At 39.3% G+C, this 27,865-nt stretch overlaps 1 protein-coding gene across 6 annotated transcripts; it reads left to right on the forward strand.

The window, feature by feature from the left end:
* Positions 1 to 26,890, forward strand: slc6a6b (solute carrier family 6 member 6b). 6 transcript variants are annotated; one of them, XM_079889932.1, is made up of 14 exons: positions 2 to 230; positions 6,802 to 7,031; positions 7,827 to 7,961; positions 9,587 to 9,821; positions 14,422 to 14,554; positions 15,745 to 15,879; positions 16,547 to 16,650; positions 16,765 to 16,889; positions 19,284 to 19,396; positions 20,402 to 20,539; positions 21,560 to 21,662; positions 22,986 to 23,086; positions 24,827 to 24,997; positions 25,079 to 26,890. In XM_079889932.1, exons 2-14 carry the CDS (start codon positions 6,803 to 6,805, stop codon positions 25,232 to 25,234), a joined length of 1,878 nt encoding a protein of 625 aa, XP_079746058.1. In that variant the 5' UTR covers positions 2 to 230; position 6,802; the 3' UTR covers positions 25,235 to 26,890. The 6 variants fall into 6 exon arrangements, 2 of the variants coding, with proteins under 2 accessions (XP_079746058.1, XP_079746057.1); XM_079889931.1 differs by lacking the exon at positions 2 to 230 and adding an exon at positions 4,784 to 4,926; XR_013823090.1 differs by lacking the exons at positions 14,422 to 14,554; positions 15,745 to 15,879; positions 16,547 to 16,650; ... (5 more) ...; positions 24,827 to 24,997; positions 25,079 to 26,890 and adding an exon at positions 10,749 to 11,160 and having other exon boundaries at positions 1 to 230; positions 9,587 to 10,576.
* Positions 26,891 to 27,865: the final 975 nt, after the last annotated feature.

Raw genomic sequence — 27,865 nt, forward strand, 5'->3', positions numbered from 1 at the left:
AACACAGGAAGCGGGCGCTTTAAGAAGACGCTGTGCTGCCGCGAACGGGAGGCAGGCCGGTGTTTTTCCACAACTGATGTCTAATGGTCACCCATGTTGAGAGACAAAGGTCAGGAAAAAAAGCTCATAAACTAAATTTACCGCTGCCGCTGTTATTCAGCAGCCAGTCGCCGCACAATACAGAAGGGACAAGACCGTTTCAAAGGAATTAAAGGAAATAAACAGTAAAGGTACGGCTATTTTCCTCCTGTTTGCTGATTGTGTTAAGTCTAATATACAGTGATGCGAGACCACATACTGGTTTATTTTATTTTTTGCTTAATTTAAATATTTTGCTCATATTTTTTCAAACGCTACTTGAAAATTAAATCTATTGTTTTAGTTGTCATAGGTTACATGATGATAAGAGTTTGACAAGGGATCCAGGAAGTATTGTTAGTTTAACAGAAGATTTTTGTCTCGTGTTCAAATTTTAAAACTCATATTTGGGAGTTTATACAAAATACAGTCATTATTATTATACTTATATAATTTATATTATTATACTTAAATCATTTATACAATATAATACATAATTCTTCCGTTTTTTTATGATTTATGGTGATTTAAAATGTGATCTACTGCTGAATCAATTGTGTTGATGCTGTCACTTGTCATTGAGTTTCTTTCACTCCCACTCCAGACAAATATAACTGAGTGCTGACTGCATAGAGTTAAGAATAGACAGCTTGATGTCTCTCGATGTAAACCTGTTTCCTTTGGGGTTTAAAAAATACGAGATATTCACCTCAAGCGGCGTACAAACTTATTTTACGTTATAAATGAACATTTTTCTCACACAAAGATGCTATTCTAGATGCAGCCTCATCGTCGAGGAGCGCCCGGCAACAACCTGTTGGATGGGTTCTTGAGAAAAACGCGAATTTGTTTAAAAAGTTTGTTACACGGACGCGCATCGTCTAAGTTATCGGATGTTGCTGATTTTGTTGGTCTTGTACGCGACGGTTCACACGAGGACGCGCTTTAAAGCGAAACGGAACTTAAAGTATCATAATGAGAATTTAAAGGGACAGTTCACACAAAAATAAAAATTCTGTCAGAATTTACTCTCCCTAAAGTTGTTCCAAACCTGTTTAAATTTCTTTCTTCTGCTGAACACAAAAGAAGATATTTTGAATAAAATTGGTAACCAGACATTTGATGGCACCCATTGACTTCCATAGTATTTTTTTTTCCTACTATGGAAGTCAATGGGTACCAACAACTGCTTAGTTATCAGCATTCTTCAAAATATCTTCTTTTGTGTTCAAGAGAAGAACGAAATTCATACATGTTTGAAACAACTTGAGGTTGAATAAGTAATGACAAAATTAGAATTTTTTGGGTGAACTATCCTTTTAAAAACCTTCTGAGGGGGTGTTTACTTAAAAAAAAAAAAAAAGTAAAAAACGTTCTTGAGTCAGTTTATGATGTTTGTTCCTCGTTTTAGACACGCGTTAGACAGACTATTGAGGCGCGTCTCAGAATGTTGTGTCTTGCTAAAAGTTCTGCTGTTCTGAAAAAAACACACAAAAAAACAAGGTTCCCATGTAAAAACCTGTCTTGAGACGCCTGTTTTCACCGTGAATGCTTCTCTTGATAAAACAGGGTTGCTTTTAACTTCACACGCCGTATTATAAACGCAATGCTAAGCAACGGTCAAATGAGATGTTCCTAACAGAGATGAACTTGCAGTGCGATAGATAGTGTAAAGAGAACTCTAGCAGACAGGTTCACCTCATCTTGCATAGCCTACTTAGGATTATGCGGAAGTCAGGCAGTTCACTAGCAGTCGAGCTCTACTCAAACTAACACAATACAGGATACAGAGTTTAGGTTTCCGTGCACATGCCAGCTCGCATACCTAGCACACTGATAAGGGTTGGCTAACAGAGAGTTTGCTTTTTGTGACAGATGCCATTTTCTTAGCGAGGATGAGAACAGTTTAGTTATTGAATGAGTTGTCTGTATCTTGGAGTGTCATAAAAGAGGACCGGCTACTTTTTAATTGATGCCAATAAAAAAAAAAGTCAGACTTGTTAACAAAGGCAGCACTGTTTCACAACTGCCAGCGAACGGCTCTGCCCATTTAGGCGACCACTTTAGACTTTGAACTCTTCCAGCATGTTTTTTTTTTTTTTTTTATTTATTTTTTTTATCTGGTTGTTTCTCTTTAACATAGATTTTGAGGCAAATTTCACATCGAGCAGACTGAACTTTGCAAAAATCCCCCCCCCCCCCAAACAACAACAACAACAACATGTCAACAAAATGCACAAGAGGAAGGACATCACAGCACCGATTATGAATGCTGCACAGTTCATTGACCCCATTTAACCTGTTATAAACATCAATTTCACCACTTTTTTTGACATTTTGAAATGCATCAGTCACCGTACCCTTCATAAATATGCATCTTGGTGCCGCATTGTGGAAGATACACATTGATAAAGCACTCCAGCTTCATTCTCTGGGCATTTATTGGGATTTTTTTATTGTCTTTGGCTTGCCACTTGTTGTTTTGGTCAGGCGACAAATATTCCTCTTGAGCAAGCAAGTTGTAAATACACAAGGGTAAAAGTTCTTGGTGGAAACTGAAGACGAATGGCAGGAATCTGATCTGGTCTGGCTACAGTACACTGACAAGTTTGACCAATCGACTTGAGTTATGGCATAAACCTCCTGCGGATATATTGTGGTTTTGATGTTTTGAATACAAGACAAATTAAAAGTCATTCTGAGCCCATTAATGGCTATGATAATAAATTATACCTTAAGTCCTTCTTTGCATAGTTGCAATGTCAATACATGTCGTTACTCCAAGGTCTAGTTATACTTAGACATGAGAGTGATAACAATAAAGAGCCAACAGTGGATAACCTTTAACTATTAAACAAGGTTGTTCCTGTGCTTAACTCTGAATTATTATCTCCAAGAGTTGACACCATTCTCTTGTTTATATATCATAAACAGTATATATGACCCTAAATCCACTGGGCTTGATTTTTTTAGTCAAATGAGACCATGGGACAGCAAGGGAAATATTATTAAAAATGAATACAAATATATCTTTTTAGGACTGTTAAGATATCTTGTCAACTTAAGATATAGCTTACATTGCAATATTTTTTTTTTAACCCTTTAAATTTGATGACAGAAATCACATTTATTATAATTACAACATTGATATTACAGTAATAATTGGTAGTAATGGTAAAAATAAATAGTGTCATCCTAATACATATCCAAATAATATTTTAATAATTTACTGTAACTTTACATGAGACCATAAAAACCAAATATTTAATTTGGCTTCATATCACTGTCTTTTCACACTGTAAAATTTGACCTTTACATATTGCAGCCATTATATTTTAGGAAGGCTCCTTCCAAGGAATCAGACAGATTAAAAACGTCTGCTCTACAGGACCATAGTGGGACCACATTGTCAAGCCCTCCTGCATGATGTACACGATTCAGCACTAAGACTAGGCAGTGCATTGCATCACGTCATAGATCATGTACAAGTTCAAGTGGTTCAAACTCTGCTGTCAACAAATGACTTTAGTGTTCATGACTTCAGTTTCATGCATCATTGCTACATTGTGAGGTTTACATAAATGGCTAAGAGTTTGCTTCTAATGCACTGGACTCAGTTTATGTGGTAGAACGAGTGCGGAAAGGAAGGCATTTAATGTGAGAGCACTCAGGGAAATGTACATGGTTCTATAATAGGGATGTTACGTAATGAGCCAAGTGCCTCGTGCCGACTCTAGACCTGAAGTCTCCCTCGATAGTCGGGATGTGGAGCTCTCCTGCATCTCAGCTTGGATGACAAATTCGATGGCCCAACAAATCCTTGATGTCCGCAGGCTACAAGACCTATAGATGCGGAAGAACAAATCACTTCCAATTTGGAGCTTCTTGGAGGTTATATAGATTGATTGCAGATTTCGGAGTGAAGCAACTGAAGAAATCTCGGGATTCTAGACCAGCTCTGCGTGATTCAAGTCTATTGTTTCTATTTGGGAATCAAACAGACCGAGCAGTCAGTGTCCCAAAGAAGGCTGCCATGTGTCACAATTTTCACAGCATTCCAACATTGTGTGTTAAAAGGGCTAAAAATGCCAGGTGACCCTTTGTTCAGTTGGGTTTTTTTTTTTAACAAATTGCCAGATCCAAAACTTGTGAGCACAAATCGCCATTGTCCCTTTATCAGGGCTGCTCTGCCAAATTAAAAAGGCGGAGGGAAACAATGCATACAATAGCCTTTTGTTACTTACCACATTTAGCCCTATGCAAATGCACTGGGCCTTGAGTTTGCTTCAATACTGACCAGAATTTCGCTACTGACCAGAGTCTGATTTGTCAGGAATCGGGCTCTGTGTTCAAACCAGTTTACAAAAAGTGCATAATTACACATTGAGTACTTTGACTACATGTCAAAGTGTGTTTAGCTAAGCCACTTGTCTCGAAAGGAAAAGCTATTAATGGCATGAGGCATGACAACAGCCGGGAAACCATCAGCTGTTCAAGTGAAACGCGACATAGGTGTGGATTGCCGTCCACATGCTCTTGTTTGGCGCGTCCGCGGCTCGGGTTGCCACAAGTGGACGCCGCACATGCAAAGATAAATAGTTTCAGGTAGAACTCTGACGCTTCTGGGGAGTGGAAATTTACCATCGAGCTGGCTCTCGCTGGGGTTATCCGCTGCTCCGAAGCTGCGACCAATCCTGCTGATTGCTTTTAATTGTCTTAGCCTGTGGGCGGGTCATGGTGTCACCTCGGCTTACACTGAGCCCCGGAGAGATTTGGGCTGTGTTGTCAGAGGTATGGTGTCTGCTGAGAGAACAACATTGACCAATTGGATTCAGCCATGAAGGAAATGTAAGTGAAAGGCATTGCATGAATTGAGGGAATGTTTGGGTTTGTGGATAATGAGAAAGTGGTCAAATTTGAAGAATCAATGTTAAGATGTGACTTTGTTGGTGTTTGCCATGTCAAATATTAGAAACTTTAGACGAGAGAGGTTTTTACAACTGAATTTGTGTTCAATTATTGCCGTGTTCTCATGGGTAAAATAGCGGGAAACTGCATTTTGAATCCATTCAACAAGGTTGTATCTGTGTTTTTTAACCCAGTAGTTTGCTTGCTTTGACTCTCGGCCAGTAAAGTTGGTCACCACAGTGTTTTGAGTGGAAATGGAAAGTGTCTGGAGGATTTCACTCTAGTTATGTAACAGAATGTGTTTGAGTTGTAGCGTGATCCTAAGCCTTTGAAATACACAGATTTAACCTATCGCAAGGGGATGATCATAATTTTTTGAGCTTTTTAGACCTTTTTAGGCACTTTCAACAATTGTATAATAGTCTTGTGTCGCCAAGTGAATGATTGTGTGCTAAAATTGAAAAATAACAGATAAGCCTCAGTTGAATGGCAATGGTTTAGTGTTGTAAAAAAAATAACCACATTCTTTTAAAGCATTAGGCTAGACCTTAACAAACCTCAGAATATCAATTTAAATGAAGTTAAGATGTCCAAACAGCATTAAAATGTCATTGAACTGTTAGTCCTGGCATGCCGCCACACTTCAGGCTAGTTAGCATGTTTATTCAGTCGTATGTTTAGTAAAGCAACGGAAAGGGGGATATACTTGTATTTATTGATTGTCAAACACACCATGGATTTTTTCCCCTCTTCTTCAGTCTCCTTGAGAGAAGGGAAAAAAGCAGGTTTGTTGAAGGAACCGGCCTCACAGTTGGGCTATAGTTTGTTCAAGTGTTGCCAGGCTGTTAAGGGAGTTTGGGATGTTGGAGCTGACTTTGTATCTGACTCTCTGGGATTCATCTTAGGGGCTCCATGGCAAGTTTGGCGCATGCATTGAAACGGAAGACGCCAAGCCTGACATAATTACTCCATCCTTGAATAGAATCTTGACAGCGTAAACACTGTGTTAGTTAAAGGGACATGGGCAGGATAAACGCATACCAGTTCTGCAGCAAAACCGCGGTGAATAAATTAAGTCGTTTTTATTAAATCGGCTTTAATTTATGTGCTTAATTGCATGTGGCTTCCTTGCGCGCGCCATATTTTGAGTAAAACTGGTAATTTATCCATCAGATTGCCTTGTAAAAAGTGCTCTCTAAAGGGCAAAAAACCTTTGCTTTTCAGTAATATCTAAATTTTTAAAAAGATGATTTTACTTGGACAAAAGGACTGTATATATTGTATAAATGGGATTTTAGTGCACCGATCATTCAAAACAAGACCATTTTGATTTCATGCTGACTGTAAACTAGCCTAGTTGGGGTTAAGTGCTGACGTGTTTTCCTACTAGTCAGCTATGTTATCTCTTGGCATAATTTTATGTTGACTACAGACACACTTTGGTAGCAACAAAGCAATCAACTAATCTTATCAGTTTTACAAGTAGGTTTAGTGTACTATTGGTCGTTATTAGGTTATTGTGCTTGGTATCATGATGCAATCTAAAAAGTTGCTTGCAGTTGTGTTGTTCATGAAAATTTCCTGTGTTCAAACCACATAAAACCGCCATTACTTTAATCACTTAACCATCACCTTATCCTCTCGTGGGAACATTTCACATCTGCCTTAGTTGCTGTTTTAAATTAACTATTTATGTTTGCTCTAATTATAAATGTTTTAGAACAGTTGAAATACGACGTGATCTTTTTTATGTCTGAACCTAAGGTCTTTGGGGTTCGGTCAAGAGTTTTGACCCTTTGTTTTCTTCTCCATTAGCATGGCTCAGAAGGAGAAACTCCAGTGTCTAAAGGACTTCCACAAAGACATTCTGAAACCCTCCCCAGGAAAGAGCCCGGGCACAAGGCCAGAGGACGAAGCCGAGGGAAAACACCCCCAAAGGGAAAAGTGGGCTAGCAAGCTTGACTTTCTTCTGTCAGTCGCCGGGGGCTTCGTTGGTTTAGGGAACGTTTGGCGGTTCCCGTACCTCTGCTACAAGAATGGCGGAGGTGAGTGTATTTGTTGATACTTTTGGACTTTGAACACTGATGTGACAGTAATAAAAACTTAATTTCTTCCTTACCATCATGTCATTTCAAACCCAAATGACTCTTCTGTAGGCTTCTTTATTGCTTTGAAAAACTTGTAAGTCATACAGAAACTCAAGCTCTCATTTTATACAGTAGGCCTACATCATGGGTTTTCTTATGGGTGTCTCATGATCAATCACAATGCATTTTCAATTAAATACAGCCTATGTGCAAATGAGATTTGAGAGTGAATAACAGCTTAAATTTCAGTCTGTTTTCAAAGTCATATGGACTAGTTTTATGGTTATTTTTTTTTACTTTGACTGTATACATCACTTTCTACTTGTGTCAGATCAGATATTATGAAAATTATATTCTGTTATATAGAATAAAGTAAAACATTTGGACATTCTTCACACAGAACGCATTTTTCCATTCCAATGCGCTACTTTTCCATTGTCCATTGTAAACGCACTTGACTGACGTGTATAACCGTTGCGCTCACGTCTTGTGTCTTTTTGCTGTCTCGCACATGACACGGCGTTCTGAAATGCGACGCTCAATTCAACTTTTAAAAAATGTGTCTTGAGACCTTGCGGTTTTCCCCCATTCCACTGTTTTTCAAAGCAAAAACGCGTTTTGTGTGAACCCGCACTTAGACTTGTACTGACTGAACTCAATGAGGAATAAGAGTTAAACACTAAACTAGTGGTTTATAGGATATAATAATTGACAGAATTAAGTGAATCTTCTCTTGGTGAATCTTCCATTTAGGTGCTTTTCTCATCCCATACTTCATTTTCCTGTTCGGCGGAGGACTGCCTGTGTTCTTCTTGGAGGTGGCGCTCGGCCAGTTCACCTCTGAGGGTGGAATCACCTGTTGGGAGAAACTTTGCCCCATATTTACAGGTGAGTTTCTTGATTTCTTTACCAGAGAATAAATAAAACTAATGGTAAAATTAAAAATATTGTAAGCAGTTTATGTCTCTACTAAAAGTGAGCAATGATCACTTAAGAAACATAAAGCATGATCATTTGTGGTAAGGATCAAAGAGATCTTTCAGTGGTATATTTAATGGCTGTCAATGGAGAACAATGCATTTTTGCTGCCAGTTGGTGAAGTTATGGCATCTACCACCAGGGGCAAATGGGGCAATGCCAACCACTCTGACCCCTTGGTAAGGACACAGAGTGGGGTGTGTGTCACAGATACCACCAGCTGTATCTGGGGTGACTGATAGGAAATACATATCTCTAATGCCAGAGCAGAAAATAATATATGTTTACAAAAATAGCAGTTAGGGTTAACCCTACCTCTCAGAGCCACTGACAAGAATCATTTTTTTAAAAATAATTAGGACTAGTAAATCTAGATAAATTCCTACAATTTCACAATTATTGTATCTGCATATGCATCTCTGAACATTTTTACATTTAAATGTAACCAATAAACAATCATATTCATTTGAGCATTTGACTCACAGCTCATTATCCAGGCATATCACATACTTTTTCCATAACTAATAGCAATCGTTTTTGGCTCAAAGACTCCCGTTGAAGCATGACTGCATCCATTAATTCCTATGGAGATATTAATGTAGACCAAAGCAGATCATATTAACTGAAAGAACACCCGTGCTTTGAAATTTGACACCTATATTTGCTATAACATTGACCAATAAAGTTATGTCTACATAGATTAACATGTCATTGCCACATGGTAAAGGAAATGTTATAGTCTTAAAGCCCTCACTGTTGGTGTATTTTAAATTTAATTCCAGCTGTCTGTTAATTGCAGCCTGTCTTCTTACTACTCTAGGGATCAGTAGTAGTTTCATTTTCAGCCTGGCTAGTGACAGAGACACATCAGCAGCTGTCAATGAATTTAGCTGGCCAGCTGCTCATGAACAGTAGCTCTTACTGAACAACTCTTCAGCTTGTGTGGTGTAGTGGCTAAAGCTGAAGTCTTACGATCAGAAGGTTGCTGGTTCGAGCCCCACAAACAAGTCACTAGTGTACCCTTAAAAAAGGCACCAAAACCCAGACAGAGTCAGAGGAACTGTCCAGCTAAATTTTCCACCAAAATATCTCTAACAAAGAGCATATTGAATCTCACAAAAATGTCTTCTGACCATAGATTAATTACTTATTTAAACAGAGTTTACCAGTGAGCAATCATTACATGCAAACTGCCGAACTACTCGCATCCCTCTGCCAGTGAATGAGGTGACAGCTTTGGTCGGTTTTGGTTTCCAGTCAACCTGGCCAACATTGATTTACTCAGTTCAGACTCTGAACCAATGTCTTACATCACTTTCCCCCAACTCTGGACAAGATTATTCCATGTTTATACAAGAAGGTCTCATAGAAGTTCGTCACTTATATAGCCGTTCTCACGCTCCACTGGAGCACAATACTTTCATTGCTTTCATTAAGGTTATAATAACAAATCGCAAACATTTTGCACAACTACCACATGCTGAGTCAGTCCAGTGTGCCATCAGCTTAATTTAGCCATTTCTGTCTTTGTACAGGTATCGGCTACGCGTCCATCGTGATCGTTTCTCTGCTGAACATCTACTACATTGTGATTCTGGCCTGGGGCTTGTACTACCTGTTCCAGTGCTTTCAGCCAGAGCTCCCCTGGGCAAGCTGCAACAACAAATGGAACACAGAAAATTGCATTGAGGATACTCTCCGCAAGAACAAGACACTCTGGGGAGCTGTGAATGCCACTAACTTCACTTCTCCCGTCACTGAGTTCTGGGAGTAAGTATCGAGTACAAATTTGTTGTGCACTTTGAAAGCCATCCAAATCCAGAGAAGCTGTTGTGGAGATTCTCTCCGTATTTTTATCAGTACAGTTGTCCTCAAACACTCCCAGAGACTTTGGAGCTCCATTCCCCTCTTAGTGACATTCTCATTGAACTTGCAACTTGCTTGATGCCATAGAGTAGGTGTATTCAACCCTGATACTGGAGATTCACTGCAGATTTTAGATTCAATCCTGCTCCAACACTACTGGCTGTATTTTTACCCCAAAGTAATCCCACAGACTTTGGTTATCTTGTTTGGGTGTGTTTGACTGGACAGTGGGTCTTGAGGAGCAGGGATGAATATCCCTGCAGTAGACAAGGTGTTAATGCTTTAACAGACTGAAGGGTCTAAACCAATGATGGGCAACTTTGTCTTGCAAAGCTTAGCTCTTTCCCTAATCAAACTTACTTGCCTGTAATTTTCAAGCAATTCTGAAGACTTGCGTGATATTTTTCAGGTGTGTTTGATTAGGGATGAAGCTAAAAGCAGGGCAGTGGCCCTCCTGGACCGAAGTTGCTCCTGCCGGAGAGCTATCTTCACGCATCCAACCCCAATTAAACACAAATATGCCCAATAATTTTCCAGAAATGCGTGATGGAGCAGGTTAAAGCTAAACTCTACAGGAAGGTGGCTCTCTAGATGCCCTCTAAGGATTGGACTCCCCTGAATTAACAGAAGCTAGTGGTGGTATTATTACTCTATTGCAGGTTTTCTCAACCCTGATCCTGGAGGACCACCAACACTGCACATTTTATGTGTCTCCCTAATCAAACACACCTAATTGAACTCATAAGCATATTAGAAGAAACTCCAAGACCTGAAATGGGTGTGTCAGACAGAGGAGACTTTCAGAAATTTGCAGTGTTGGGGGTCCTCCAGGACCAGGGTTGAGGAACACTGCTCTATGGCAGGTGTATCCAACTATGCTACAATCCTGTAGAGTTTAGATCCAACCCTAATCAAACACGCCTAAACATCTAATCAAGGTATTTAGGAAATGGAAGGCTGTAGCAAGGTTGCCATCCAGGAGCTGGTTGGCTATACCCCTGCTCTATGATGACTTGTTCTGACTGGTTCTTGAACACTTCTTCCTCTGTAGAGAACTCATCTGTCCTTTGCGTGTTGTATAACTTCTCTGATTATTTAATCAGAATCAGAATCAGAATCAGAATCAGAAAGAGCTTTATTGCCAAGTGTGCTTGCACCCACAAGGAATTTTTCTTGGTACTGAAGCTTCCAGTGCACATATACAAATACAAATACAACAAGAACATAGTAATACAAATTCTAAGAATGAAAATATATAAAAAATAAATAAAAATAGTATAAAAGTAAAAAAATAGGGTCACAGTTGGGTTTAGTCTGAATAACATTTACAGATTATAAACATATTTACAGTATTTTGAGTAGTATGAATAATATAGATATAAATATCACCTGAGTTTATTGCACTAGACAGTGGGAGTATTGCACTTACAGGCATATGCTTTGGGGGGCATGTTAAGTGTTCAGAAGGGAAATGGCCTGTGGAAAGAAACTGTTCCTGTGCCTGGAAGTTCTTGTGGCCAGTGATCTGTGTCGCCGTCCTGACGGTAACAGTTCAAACAGGGGGTGTCCAGGGTGAGTGGAGTCTGTGATGATTTTACCTGCTCTCTTCCTCACTCTGGAAGAGTACAGGTCCTGGAGGGTTGGCAGGGGGGCACCAATAATCCTCTCTGCAGTCCGGACTGTCCGTTGTAGTCTCCTGATGTCCGATTTGGTAGCTGAACCAAACCAGACAGTGATGGAAGTGCTTAAGACAGACTCAATGACGGCTGAGTAGAACTGGATCAGCAGCTCCTGTGGCAGATTGAACTTCTTCAGCTGGCGAAGGAAGTACAGTCTCTGCTGGGCCTTTTTCACAATGGAGTCAATGTGATTTGCCCACTTCAGGTCCTGGGAGATGGTAGAGCCCAGGAACCTGAATGACTCCACTGCTTCCACAGTGCTGTTCATGATGGTGAGAGGGGGGAGTGCTGGGGTGTTTCTCCTGAAGTCCACGATCATCTCCACTGTTTTGAGCGTGTTCAGCTCAAGGTTGTTATAACTGCACCAGACAGCCAGCTGTTCAACCCCCAGTCTGTAAGCAGACTCGTCACCATTTTGGATGAGACCGATGACAGTGGTGTCGTCTGCAAATTTCAGGAGCTTGACAGAGGGGTCTTTAGAAGTGCAGTCATTAGTGTACAGGGAGAAGAGCAGTGGGGAGAGAACGCACCCTTGGGGGGCGCCAGTGCTGATGGTGAGGGTCCTGGATGTGAGTTTCCCCAGTCTCACTAGCTGCTGCCGGTCCGTCAGGAAGCTGGAGATCCACTGACAGATTGTGGATGGCATGGAGAGCTGAGTCAGTTTGGCTGTGAGAAGATCAGGGATGATGGTATTGAAGGCCGAACTGAAGTCCACAAATAGGATCCGTGCATAAGTCCCAGGTCTGTCAAGATGTTGCAGGATATAGTGCAGTCCCATGTTGACTGCATCATCCACAGACCTGTTTGCTCTGTAAGCAAACTGAAGGGGATCCATCAGGGGTCCGGTGATGTCCTTCAGATAGGCCAACACCAGTCTTTCAAACGACTTCATGACCACAGACGTGAGAGCGACAGGTCTGTAGTCGTTAAGTCCAGTGATTTTAGTTTTTTTGGGAACCGGAATGATAGTGGAGCGTTTGAAGCAGCAGGGAACTTCACACTGCTCCAATGATCTGTTGAAGATCTGCGTGAAGACTGGGGCCAGTTGGTCAGCACAGGCTTTTAGACAAGCAGATGAGATGCCGTCTGGGCCTGAAGCTTTCCTAGTCTTCTGTTTTTTGAAGACTCTGCTCACGTCCTCCACACAGACCTTAAGCTCAGGTTGGATGGCAGAAGGGGGGAGGAGAGGGGTTGCAGGAGGTGATGGTGGATGTGTGAAGTGCACATCAGGGCGGGTGTGAGGTGTGAGTCTGGGCTTCTCAAACCTGCAATAGAATGCATTGAGAGTGTCAGCCAGTTGTTGATTCTCCACAGATGGGGGGGATGGTGATTTGTAGTTGGTGATGTTCCTCAGGCCTCTCCAGACTGATGCCGGGTCGTTGGCCGAAAACTGGTTTTTCAGCTTTTCAGAGTAGCTTCTTTTAGCAACTCTGATCTCCTTTGTCAGTTTGTTTCTGGCCTGGTTATACAAGATTTTATCCCCACTTCTGTAAGCATCCTCTTTGGCATGACGAAGCTGTTTGAGTTTCCCAGTAAACCATGGTTTATCATTAGTGAATGATAAGAATGTCCTGGTAGGAATGCATGTATCCTCACAGAAACTGATATATGATGTTACAGTATCTGTGAGCTCATCCAAATCGGTGGCTGCATCTTCAAAAACAGTCCAATCAGTGCAATCGAAGCAGGCCTGTAGATCCTGCTCTGCTTCGTTGGTCCATCTTTTTACAGTCCTTAATACAGGTTTAGCTGATTTCAGTTTCTGCCTGTAGGTCGGTATAAGATGAACCAAACAGTGATCAGAGAGCCCCAAAGCTGCCCGTGGGACGGAGTGATACGCATTCTTTATCGTGGTGTAACAGTGGTCCAATATATTACTGTCTCTGGTAGGACATGTAACATGCTGTCTGTATTTTGGCAGTTCACGGGAGAGATTTGCTTTGTTAAAATCCCCAAGAATGATTAAAAGAGAGTCTGGGTACCTTTGTTCCATTTCAGCTATATGTTCAGCCAGCTGTTGTAGCGCCGCGCTCACACACGCGTCTGGAGGAATGTAAACATTCGCGAGAATGAATGAGGAAAACTCCCGCGGCGAGTAGAAAGGTTTACAGTTTATGAAATGAGCCTCTAAATTAGGAGAGCACATCTTCTTCAGTGTTGTTACATCTGAACACCAACTTTCGTTAATGTAGAAACACAATCCACCACCTCTCGTTTTCCCCGTTAGTTCCGCGATGCGATCCGCTCGGAACAGCTGGAAGCCCGGCAGATGTAGTGCGTTGTCCGGTATGGCTTCACTCAGCCAGGTTTCAGTGAAGCACAGAGCAGCGGAGTTTAAAAAATCCTTGTTAGTGCATGTGAGGAGAAGAAGTTCGTCCATTTTGTTAGGAAGAGATCGGAGATTCGCAAGATGAATACTGGGTAGTGCAGTGCGGAGGCCGCGCTCGCGGAGTTTAACCAGCGCGCCGGCGCGCTTCCCGCGTTTGCGTCTGACCGCGCGTTTTAACAACACCGCTGCGCCTCCAACGAGAATGTCCAGTAAAACGTCTGAGTAATCAAAATCTGTAAAAAACTTGTCTGGTGTGTGTTTCCTAATGTCCAGAAGTTCGTCTTTGGTGAAACTGATAGGAAAAGAATGACTAAACGCAGAACAAACGAACAAAAACAACACAATGACTGGAGAGCTCCACACCGAGGCAGCCATCCGCGGCGCCATCTTGATGAATTTTTTTTATATTTTTTTATATTTATATTTAAATGCTAGCCCCTTAAACACCCTTAAGGGCTTCAGAGAGTCTCACTGGCAAACATTCTTTCCACCACAGGAGAAATGTCCTCAGTATCTCCGATGGTATCGAGGACGTGGGTCATATTAAATGGGACTTGGCTCTGTGTCTGCTCGCTGTGTGGGTCATCTGTTTCTTCTGTATCTGGAAAGGTGTTAAGTCCACTGGGAAGGTAAGCTTGGTTGCATTACATTAATTTTTCAACTTCAGCCAGTTAATTTAAGGACTACTAATATTAGTTTCTACAGTGTCATTGCAGTTATAAGTAGCTTGGTAGATTTGAGTGTTATCTTTGTCAGTGTTGTGAACATACACATAGCAGTCATTCCCTGGTGATTAGCAGCAATGGTAACTATAGCTTACCTCATTCCTAATCGAGGCTGTAAAGTCAATCAGCAGACACCTTCTCTTGACTTGACCATGCAGTTGAGAATCTTATCATGACTTCTGCCAAGACGCTGTCACATTAGATTGCTCTATCGCAATGCTAGCATTATCTACTTTAAGACTTTAAGATTTATTTAAGCATTAAAGGCTGGTTCATGCTGCCCCAACTAGTTGCAAAATTTCAAGTTGGCTGATGGATTTTATTATGTTGGGAAACATTGATCCAGCAAAACCCAATAACCAATGGAATTTGGTTTTTGGAATTGGGCATTGTGAACTAGCCTTTATAGGCTCCTTTACTTTTTCACTTTAAGCCATTTTGTTTTTTTGTAAATTTGACTGAGCTTCATTAAAGGTGGCAAGTGAAAGATTACTTTCAGTTATTCATATAACATGTACTGCGTTAGATTAAACTGAGAAGGGGTCATAGCACTTGCATATTGTTGTCCTACTGTTAGTTTAACTGCTTCTATTGTTCTAATTTGTAAGTCGCTTTGGATAAAAGCGTCTGCTAAATGAATAAATGTAAATGTATACAATTATAAAGTTTGGTGAATGAGGTATTAGGCTTGAGAGCAATGCAATTTTAAATATAATTGCAGATATTAATGTTTTGATGTACTCTTCGGCATTGTGTGACATAACATTTCTAGCCAAACCAAACATTAAATGAAGCGCTGTTTTTCTCCCATCTAGTACTCACTCTCTGGCCAAAAAGCATATGACCACTCTGACCACTAAAGCCAATATTTATCTGTTAGTGAAGTTAAACTGTAAATTGCATGTTAGCCTTGGAAATTGTTTTGACAGTGTTATCTTAGAATGTTGGAAAGTATGACAGGTCTTCTAAAGACCCTGTGAAAAAGTTGTACTGCTGTAGTTTTCTAAATTGTTAAATCACAAACAAAGCTTGTGGGTTTTTCATACAACTAGAGCATTAAATTTAACCTCAGTGTTCTTGACTTTTCTGCTTAGGTTGTGTACGTCACGGCAACATTCCCGTTTGTCATGTTAATTGTCCTGCTTGTACGGGGTGTCACTCTTCCTGGGGCAGCCGAAGGCATCAAATTTTATCTGTACCCAAATTTGACTCGCCTTGGAGACCCAGAGGTAAGATTTCATAGCTATTTACATGTCTTCTCAAAAGGCTTTATAATATCACACACACACCAGAATTTGATTCCACACAATCGCAAGTGCCTCTAACACATTTATTTGGTCTTTATGGCTATCAAACTTGCTGAAAAGACCATCATAGTTGGTTCCTAGCATATGTTTTGGACAGTGGTCCCCATCAGGCCAAAAAAGACTACTTTGGTCAACTAGCTTTGACAGAAAGACCAACTGTTGGTTGACCAGCTTCAAAAGCTAGGTGAACAACATGGCTATGCTAGTCCACCAGCTAAAAAAATAACATTAACCAATATAAATCAGCCCTCTAAGATGAACTATTCAGCAGGAAAAGTGCTGTTCACACTTGCAGACAGAATGTACTCCAGTGACCATCCGCAACTTAAAACCAGAGTAAACTTTGGATGTACAGTTTACAGAGAGAAACCCAAGATGTGCAAAAGAGTCGACATAAATAAAGCTCTTGATGGCCTCAGTCAGAATTCAACAAATCTAAACATGACATGCAGTTGTTGAAACAATTTATATTTGTTATTGATGGTGTATACAGTTCTTGAGGACCTACGAGAGGCAGAACGCATGCAAATATTTGAGTTTGGTCAATTCATGTTGTCAGTCAACGGATGGTTTGGCGTCTTCTGTCTAGGTGTGGATCGATGCAGGGACACAGATTTTCTTCTCTTACGCCATCTGTCTTGGAGCCATGACGTCACTGGGAAGCTACAACAAGTACAAATACAACTGCTACAGGTGGGTTTCGATGCCCCGGGGCGGGAGGGAGGCTTAGTCCAGGGAACGGGCAAAGTGGGAACGTAGGGTACCTTTGTGTTAATTAACAAACTCCATGACATATGTGTGACATAGGGACTGTTTGCTGCTGGGAGGCCTGAACAGCGCTACCAGTTTTGTGTCTGGCTTCGCAATATTTTCCGTCCTGGGCTTCATGGCACAAGAGCAAGGGGTGGACATAGCCGATGTGGCAGAGTCAGGTACGAGGGTCAAGTAGCAGTGATGGTGGGCACTGCTGCTGCAAATAACAACATGAAAAAGTTTGGTCAACCCTGTAGTGAAAAATCGGCGACAATAAGCGATTCGGAGCCAATAAAACTAGTTCCAGGACCTAGGACTAAAAAGAAAGTATAACATTCGGAACCTTCACCGTCATTCAGCAGACAAAAAACAAATATGAATTAATACGTTCTCTCGGTGGGAACTGGAATCCGCTTGGAATCGACTGTAGAACTGAATGGAGAACGTTCTTGGAGCCACTGGGAACATAAAGCCCTATTCCACTAATGGTGAAGAATCAACAGTTGCGTGAAAAAGCATTGATTTAGCATTGATCGCTGTTCAGTTGGTTTCCACAGGTGACCCTAATCAAGAAGCATCTTGTGCCAAGTTCAGGATAAAGGCAATTTACAACAGGCTTTTTGGAGAGTTTGGGTTTAAGTCCTAAAGATCTCTTTACGCAGTTTAATTCAGGTCGCCAAGTCGGTTCCTATTGGTTCCTTTTTCTACCCTGGGGCCTGGATACACTACACTACATGGCCAAAAATATGTTTACACCTTCGTCTAATTAATGGGTTTGGCTTTTTCAGCTACACCCTTTACTTACCATCAGGTGCCTAAAATGAAGCATGCAACCATGCAATCTCGTTAAGAAAGAATGGTTTACTGAGTCTGGTGTGGAAGGACTTGACTGCCATGCACAAAGCCCATACCTGAACCTCATCGAGCACCTTTTGGATGTACTGGAACCTCGACTGTGAGCCAGACCTCATCACCCATCATCAGTGCCTGACCTCACTGACGAATGGGAGCAAATCTCTGTGCAAACATCTACTGGAATACCTTTCTAGAAGAGTGGAAGCTTATTATTAATGCTCATGGTATTGCAAGTAAATGTTCAACAAGTGCATATGGGTGAGATGTTCTGGTTTCTACATACTTTTGGCCATCTAGTGCATTTCTCATAATTGTTCTGCATTATTCATGCTGTATTAAGATGCAGCAAGTCTCATGGTGAGAGAGATCAGTTGATGTATAGATTGCTTTCAAGCTCAAGGTTTTCCAAATGTCTAATCTTCACTTTTCCTGCTTTGGCCCTCCTCTGTGGAGACATTGGTCTAAGTATGTCTGGCCCAAGCGAGGTGCACAAAACATACATCTTTATCACTTTGTTTATAAGACATACAAACCTAAACTTTACTTGAACTTCCGTGCATATCAGCACAATTACGGTTGAACGAAGCCACTGGATCCTTTTCAGGGAGTCTTTCAGGATGATTTGGTTGGATATATTTCTAAACATTACAAATGCCAAGAAGCTAAAAGGAGCTTTTTGCAAAAGAGAAGTCAATTTTGGGGAGGTCAGTCTCGGATGCATCAACCTGACTCTGCAGAAAGTGTACTTTGACATTGATGCTATGTTACTTTGATCCATTGTTTTAATTTGTTCTTTGGTTTTATTACATGCGTTGTGCTTGTTCTTGTGTTTAACCTCTGTTGAACGGATTGAATCCTACATTTGATGTTGCAGTAATGTTAGCAAGTGGAGGTGTTTGTATTGGGGATGTGCCTGAAGTTGAATTCTTATTTTGGAAAGGAGATAACGGATTCTACGGAGCCTCTAAAGGGACATGATGAAGTAAAAATATGAGATGAAAGGAAAAAATATATTTCAATGCTTTTGCATTGTCTCACAATTATATAGTTGGGTAATTATATTGTATATAATGCAGGGTATTCAAATCGCTTTTGAATGCATGCTTGCTTTTTTACTTTTTACTCGAATTCGCGGCCATGCATACTTTTTTTTTATAGGGAGCGCCGGTACAGATTTTTACAAGATATTTGTCAGGATCTGTTGCGCACCAAATCCCTACTGAAATGTAACTGACTACCGCACCAAGCCTAACCATGTCCGTTTATGGGCTCCCTAGAAGGTGTTATTCATTTTCCGGGCCTTTCCTGATTTGAAATTCGCTTTGGGCACATCCCTAGTTTGTATTTTGCCTCGACTCTCTGAAGTTGTTCTATGTAGTGTTGAATATGTAACCTGTAGTGTTATCCAGGGGAAATATCACGCCGCTGATTAAACCTTTTCTAGATTTGGAAGCAGCCAAAGTTAACATCAAGATGCTTATTTTGCCAGAAGATGCAATGAAACAGTCATTGGACTTGCAACGAACCAATGGCAGTAATTTTGCCTGGCTTGATCGCTTTGTCCTTTAGATACTCGCTCCTTTTTTCTTTCATGTCTCCTTTTGGTCTGTGCCGACAACGAAACGCACCGCGAAGGCATAGATCAAAGTGTGCAAATTGCTAGCCTTGCTAATTGTGCTCTCTCCACTTCCCCACTCCCTCTGTTCTCTTCCCAATAGGTCCTGGCTTGGCCTTCATTGCTTACCCTAAAGCTGTGTCTATGATGCCACTGCCTACGTTTTGGGCCATTCTTTTCTTCATCATGCTTCTGCTGTTGGGCCTCGACAGTCAGGTGAGTGTCAAATGAATAAAATGGTATGCTAAACAGCTTGAGTACCACTAGTTTACAGGGTGGTGATGACAGCCAGACACTGTGAACATTTTGTCCCTCGCACTTTCAATAGAACGTAAATTCATCCCGATTTAAATTCAAGACACGACAGTCTATGCATGAACTGACGTTTTATTCTTATACAAAACAAGGCGATGTGAGCATTATGGACCCCTAAACACTTTATGTAAAGTCTGTTTCATTCATATTGTTCAGCAGTGTATTTCGTTTCTTTGCCAATTAAAGGCAAGAGATAAAAACAGAACCTTTCAATTAGACAAAGGTCAGAATAAACTGGTATTACACTTGATTTTTCTGTCCCCCTCACCGGCTATGCCCCTGCCCAAGAAAACCTGGTAACAAACAGAAAAAAGAAAAACTTTGTTGGCAGATTATTGGCCATACAGCAGTTAGAGTCCTGTACTATCATATTTCTCGGTCCCGGTGAAATTAAACACTCTGCTAAATTAGTGTCCATCCACATCCTGTGAGTCCACAAACCAGGGTGTGGCGCTTGGACTGTTACATTAAGTATGCTTATCGAAAATAATATCCATGCAGCTGTGCTGGATAACATGTAAGTGGTTTCTACAGTACAGTACTACTTTGAAGTAATAGATGCCTTACACTACAGTAGGTCACAACTTTATAGACCATTTAAACTGAAGCTGAACTATCAGATGGGGTTGGATATTACATTATTCTAAAACAGCAAATAGCCTTTTAGACTAGCCTAGCAAAACCATGATACTGAGAGAGAGAAGTTTTATTGGATGCATCAACGATAATAGTCAAGAACTAAAGGCCACAAACTTAGTAGGTTTACGATTACAAAACATGGCACAACTTTTCCATGGCTTCATTTTCACTTGGTAAATCATCAAAATATTAAATCGTTGCTTTTTCAGCTTGAGTCTGCACACAGCAAGCCTGTTTGTGCTAACAGTGTTTCTTTTTTTTTCTCAGTTTGTCGAAGTGGAAGGGCAGATCACATCCCTAGTGGATCTGTATCCATCCTTCCTACGGAAGGGTTATCGGCGTGAAATCTTCATAGCTATAGTCTGTTTTTTGAGCTACCTGTTGGGACTTACCATGGTCACCGAGGTAAGAGCAACAGTCAAACTATTTTTTCTTACACTCTTGTAATGGCGCATTTCCCTTCCAAATCCATACTAATTCTAGTATTCACCACTTTGCCAACATATTGGACCAGCTGGTTTCTCTTGGCTAAATAAAGAGTGTATCAAATGCAGCTAAGTTGAATGGTCAGGCACCATGTGTTTTCCTTTTAGGATTTTAGTGACATTGTCATTCGATAGTATGTGGCCCTCAACCAAACCCTCAGTTCCTGTAATCAGGATGAACAACACACTCATGCCAGATATACAGCCTAAGCTCTCTCCCATAAGGAAGAGTCTTCCACACCCAGCAGGATCACCGTGATTTGCCAACTAAGACATGTTTTGTTGATCCTTCAACAACATTACTGTCTGAAAACTTAGTCCCTAACCTACCCATAACTTATCCCTAAACTCAGAGGGAAATGGTAGGTGAATAACACTGTTATAGAAGCACCTAACCCTGGCTATAAGCCTAAACTTGACAAACTGTAAACTTGTCCCTCAAATCTGATTGGTTGATTGGAATGTTGATCCAGGAACATGCTGTACTTGGTGAAATCAGTTTCATCTCCCAACAGTGTCTTTTCGCTCCCACTTCCATGTCTTTTTATGGACGTCCTGACCTGCTTTGAGCAATGAGAATTCCATAGAGGAGTCTCACTGCTATACTAGGAGATCCGGTCTGGTCTGACAATGCACATCTAAGATTCCTCTGGCCCCCTTTAAATATCGGCCCCTGATTGCTAATCCCCCAGAACAGCGAACTGGGAATGCTATTCTGTGGCTTGAGCCACACAGTGTCCCATTTTTTTTCCATGACATAATGTCTTATGTCACCCCTGAATGCATTGTGCAACAAATGTCTTTGTTACCAAAAGAAAATGAGTCAAGTGTTTAGCCAACCCCTGGTCATAACAGTCCTCTATTATGTCCGCTCTGCAATTACAGCATGTATTAGAGCCTACTCACTTTTTTTTTCAATAGTTTTTTGTCTCTTTTTCAGGGTGGCATGTATGTGTTTCAACTCTTTGACTACTATGCAGCCAGTGGCGTGTGCCTTTTATGGGTTGCATTCTTTGAATGTATTGCTGTAGCCTGGGTTTATGGTGAGTACAAGAAGTAAACAGAAAATGTAAGTCATAATGGGGAACTGTAGCAGGCACTTCCCATGATTGGGGTACAAATTAGTGTGCCATTACTTTAAAACAATAAATCCTGTTACGGTCATTAAAAACCCAAGGTTTGGTTGTATCCCACATTTTGTGTTCAATCCTGTTACTTCACGATCGTGATCCCTAAGAAGTATAAGTCATCTACCGCATGATCTCATGCCACTTTCTCAGAGTTTCCACAAATTGAGTGTTGACTTCATTTGATAAACTCAGCCATTCAACCTTGTTACTGTAAGAAAAAAAATCAAACAAATATACTTTTTATTCATTGGAAATACGAGTTTGTCAATAACTACAAATCAACATTTGACCTCTAACTAGCTTGCTCCTGCGGAGTAACAGAGTAATTAAAGATAAATCTGCAACCCTGTTACTGCATGATTTTCCCCCTATTACAAATAATCTTTAAAATTGTTACACCAAAGTAGTAAAAGCCACTCGGACCCTTTCTACATCATGATCTTATGCCGCTTTCTCAGTTTTTAAACAAATTGAATGTTGACTTCATTCTTTAAGCCATTTAACCCTGTTACCAAAGTTATTGTAAGAAAATAAAGATCAAACAATTATGTATCCTTTTTTTTATTTGAAAAAATAGTTTATATATAACTGCGAATCAACATTTGACCCCCTAACTAGCTCGCCACTGCTGAGTAACAGATACATTTAGGCTAAATCTGCAACCCTGTTACTCAATAGTTTTCCCTCATTGCAAATAACTATCTTTGCAAATAACTATCTTTAAAATTGTTATACTAAAGAAGTAAAACTCATTTGTAACATTTTTACAATAAGATATCATGCCGCTTTCTAATTTTTCTCATTTTTTGAATGTTGTCTTCATTCTTTAAGCCATTCAACCCTGTTAGGTGCACAAAATATGCATCTTTTTCTGCTGAGTAACTAAATCTGTAATATGTCAGTACATGCCAACTTCTCTTGATAACAGAGCTGCTGCTAAGGTGGATTAAACCCTGCATTGCCTGTATTTCGGTTAAAATACTGATATTGTTTACTATGCAGGACTTTCCTGATAACATACTGCACTGTTTGCACAAGTTGCAGTAAAGCGCTAGAGCACAACTTTTTTTTTTATCGTTTTTTTCCCAGCCAAGCCCAAACAAGTCAATTGATAAGCTACCAATGTAATCCCCATCCTAAACAATTCAGTAACTTGGTTCCAGTCTATGTGCACTGTAGGATCATGTGTTATTGCTTTTGAATTTCATACCTGAACACACTCCTTCTCTTCAAAAGGCGCTGATAATTTCTATGATGCGATTGAAGAGATGATTGGTTACAGACCAAATCCCTGGATGAAGTGGAGTTGGACTGTAATTACACCTTTTCTGTGTGTGGTAAGTTCTTTACAGAGAAAAAGTCCTTAAAACAGGCTAACTTGGTAGATTATAGCATATTTGGAGATGACCGTGAGAAATGCACATCCACAGATCTTCTTAGGCCCACTACACAGTACGTTTCCTAAAATGGTGCGTTGAAAGAACCTATGAAAGAGTATTTTACACAGTTCAATTGGAGATTGTGTGCTTTTCCACCCTCCCCCCCCCTACGGCTACACATGCAAATACCGCTTTTCCGCTTTGGATTTGCTGCAAAAATCCGGCTCGCATCTCACTGTAACAGAGCTCCAGATGGGGTGACCATCTGCCTGGCCGACAGAATGAATGTAGGAGCTGAGGACGAGTGCAGGATTAGTTTCCATGAGATCATGAATGTCGGTTTTCTATGAACATTATAGGACTATAAGGAAAAAAAGAAATCCCTTCCTTATGTACAATCATAAAGCTTTTAAAGACATTCGAGATTCTTTCTTAAATTAGATGGCTCTTTTGACGTGTATTAACCCGCTTAGTCATTTTGGAAACTTGGTGGACTCTTACATGATCAAAATTAGAAATAGATAGATAGATAGATAGATAGATAGATAGATAGATAGATAGATAGATAGATAGATAGATAGATAGATATAATTAGAAATAGATAATATAGAATTAATTTGACTTTTCTATCATTTTACATCTTTAAGAATGAATCTCACAAAGAAAAACCTAGGTCGTAATTCACCTCAAAACCAAAAGACCAAAAAAAAATCTATAAGCATATTTTACGACCCATTATTAATTATATTAAATTATATTATTAAATAACTAAATAAATGTTATTTGTTACTATCAAGCATTGTTATTAAATAAACAGTACAAGAATGCATTATTGATTGGATTATAAATGCTAAATAATGATAAACAGTTTATTTAATAAATTATTTATTATTATTATTAAATTGTATTAAAGTTGATTATTAAATAACAACTAAATAAATCTACTAATGTTTTTTTTAAATATAATCATCTATCATTATTAAATAAATAAATAGCAAAATAGCCATAAAAGGTATGTATTATTGATTAAATGATAAACAATGCTATTTATGTTATTTAATCAATTATAAATTGATTAATATTAATACATAGCAAATAAATAACTATAGTAATATTATTTTATTATCATGTATAAATAAATGGCAAGTATTATTGAATGAACTGAAACTGAATTAAAATGATAATACACAAATTTTATTTGTCATTTATTATTATCATTATCATTAGTAGTATTATTAAATAGCAAATAAAATGTCCATAATAATTGTATTTAATAATAATAATAAACTGCGATTTATTTAATGCATAAAAATATAATAAACAATGTGTGTATTGATTAAATTAAATTAAAAAAGTATTTCATTTAAATAGTGTTGTTTTATAATTATTTTAAGTTAATCAATACATACTTTTGCTATTTCATTTTCAAATAAAATAATGTATTTAATTATAAAACTGTTTATAATATTTTTATGTAATAAATAAATAGAAAATTATGTATTCATTTAAATTATAAACTAAATTAAAATAATTGTAATAATGCGATTTAAATAAATATTGTTTATTAATTATTTTAATCTTAGCTAATAATAATAATAATAATATTGTTATTAGTTTTGAATTCTAATATGATCTAGACAATTTTCGTGAGATTCCCCCCTTGTGATGTGGTGACCCCTGCTTTCTCTCCTTCTGCAGGGATGCTTTATCTTCTCATTGGTCAAGTATACGCCCCTGAGATACAACAAAGTCTACGAGTACCCGGATTGGTCCATCGGAGTCGGCTGGACCCTCGCCCTGGCGTCCATGATCTGCATACCTATGGTGGTCGTGATCAAAATCATTCAATCAGATGGACCCCTCATCGAGGTGAGTCACTCGCACCGACGACACACCACAGATTTTCCGTCTGCCAACAGGCCAATAACGTCCCTTTCCGTGTCCCTCCAGAGGATCAAAGCCGTGGCGGCCCCCGTGAGGGGCGGGGCCAGTTCTTGCCCCCCAGAGTACCAGCCCAAGAGCAGCGAGCTGGCGCAGCCCCTGGATCCCAACTGGAACGGAGGCTTGACAAAGCCCACACACACCATCGTAGAAACTATGATGTGAACGCTCTCTGTGAGAGGATTCAAATGACCTGCTTTTCCATTATATATATATATATACAGTATATATATATATGTGATACTATATACACATATTAAAATATACTCTTTGTACTTTTGACATAGTCGTAGGACCAGGTTTACATTGCTACGCATCTGCACTAGGAGTCCTTGTTTTGTTTTTGTTTTGTTTTTTTCTACAGAGGAAGTCAAATTTTTCTGTCTGTATTTTTAATATTTGTATCATAATACTATTATATTACTATTATTGTCGCTGTTATTAGACAGAGAACAGATCGCAACCAGCAGTATCATGAACGTAGAACCATGCCCGTTCTATTTTTGTAACTTTTATCTTGTACATATTAAAAATCGAATTGAATTTTAAATTCTAAAAAAAAACTAAGGGCTCCGTAAACATGATTCGTAAAGAGTAACATTGGTGTACAACGATTTTCATCCTCGCCCATCGTGAATGGTCCTCTTTTTAAGGGATAATGATCCTGGATAGTTGTGTCCCAACAAACCGTTTAGGCTGGAGATTGTGCTGTCGGAAGAACCGAGCCGTTAAGCCCTGCTTGTTTTCAATGCACTATACAACTAGGACACTAGATTCTCCACAATGGTGCAACCTGCGCAAAAGGACAGTTTGCGCGCAAAAAAAACAAACAATTTTTTTGATAACATATCGCTTTTTTTATTTTGAGGGGGTCGGGATGTGAAGCTGCCTGGCAAGATTTTAAAACCACGTAGAATTTATATTTTGCGTTTGTATCAAATCTGTTTCTTTTCATTTCCAATCACATTTTTGCCTTTTGTATTCAAAAAACATCACTGTATTCTCAATAGATCTCGTCCACAACTATTAATCGATCGACGAAGAAAAAAAGCTTGCTGCGAACTGTAATGTGCAATACTTTGTAGAACGATATGCATTGTTCCTGTTTTCACCTGTCTTTCAAAAAAGTTGGTACTTGGAGGTGTGGAATTACGTATGATTTATGAGCAGTTGTAATATGTCAGAAACAATGAACAGGGGCCAATTTAAGCTGCCGTACATATGGCATGCTGAATTAACACCAAAAACTCAATGCAGATCTACTTACTGTGACAATTTATACTTTTTATTTTATTTTATTAGAAAGTAAAGCTGAAATCTAAGGTTTATGCCAATGTTATGGATTAAATTTATTGGATTTTAATTTTTTTTTTTTGACTTGGCCAAGTTAAACAAAACTGTAGCCAATCGCAAAGGGAGAGGCTCAATTGATCTCAACAGCTTCTACCTTGGTACCTTTGGGATACTTTTATTAACTGCGAATTACAATGTAAATGTTGAAAGAGGCACAATTTCTTTAGCAATACAGAGATTTAATTTGCAGTCTCAGGGTGTGTTTTAAAGACGGAGACTGATTTCCCACTGTTGCACGTCTCTTTGAACCCTTCCATTTTTGAAGAGGAGTTAAAAGGGGGCTGTGTTTATATAAAGTAATGACTAGAAATGTTTTATTTTTTTATTTTGAGGATATCTGTAAGTAAACAAAAAGCAAGTGTATATCGACAAAAGATTTTACAGTACCCAAAAAAAGAGAAAAAAGTCAAGAAAAATTAAAAAAAAAAAAGTTTTTATCTCTTAATAAACATTTATCTTTTAAAAACAGTGATTTTGTTGATTTGTGATTTTTATGTTACTATGATAATCATGCTGAAAGTTGGGGGTGGACTCTTTTGATTTGGGTCAGTAAGCAACTGCACACCTAGCAACGCCTTAGCAACCATCTAGCAAACACCACTCACATTTTCTACTAAGTAAAGTAGCATTTCTTTAAAGTTTGATTGTATTTGGTTATGTAAAAGGAGGTAATGTTTGTTTGGCTCAATTTCGAGTGTTTTCCCCCACTGACCTCAGCATCTTTCACCACGGTAAATATTGAACTTTTGGCTGCTTACCATGACCTACAAACAAAAATAAACTCTGTACATGGAAATACTGCTGGTGAATGGAAGGAATGATGAATCGTTCTGGCACTGTTTGTTCTTAAAGGAATCTATCTATCTATCTATCTATCTATCTATCTATCTATCTATCTATCTATCTATCTATCTATCTATCTATCTATCTATCTATCTATCTATCTATCTATCTATCTATCTATCTATCTATCTATCTATCTATCTATCTATCTATCTATCTATCTATCTATCTATCTATCTATCTATCTATCTATCTGTCTGTCTGTCTGTCTGTCTGTTATTCCATTCATCCATATGTCTATCTATCCATCTATCTCTGTCTGTCCGTCTGTTCTTTATTATGTAAACAAACATCTCTATTTCTGACAATATCAAAAAATATCAAATGTAGATCACAGTCAAACAGACATTTCACTAACCATAAAAGTTCATTCTAAAGTCAGAAATCATAATTTTAGCTCACGCCAAAGAAAAGCTCGTGAACTAGTCCTGTTGGATGAGGACGTTACCATGGCAACAGCTGCTCCAGTGCACTCTGTTCGGTTCACGATCAGGAACATCACAATTTTCTCATAAATGCACACAAAAATACATTTGACATGGCTAAAGGGGCACAGAAAAACAATTTTGGTTATGCAACACGATGAGTGCCACAAAAATT

The sequence above is a fragment of the Squalius cephalus genome (genome assembly GCF_949319135.1).
Source record: "Squalius cephalus genome assembly, chromosome: 13".
NCBI classification, from domain to species: Eukaryota; Metazoa; Chordata; class Actinopteri; order Cypriniformes; family Leuciscidae; genus Squalius; species Squalius cephalus.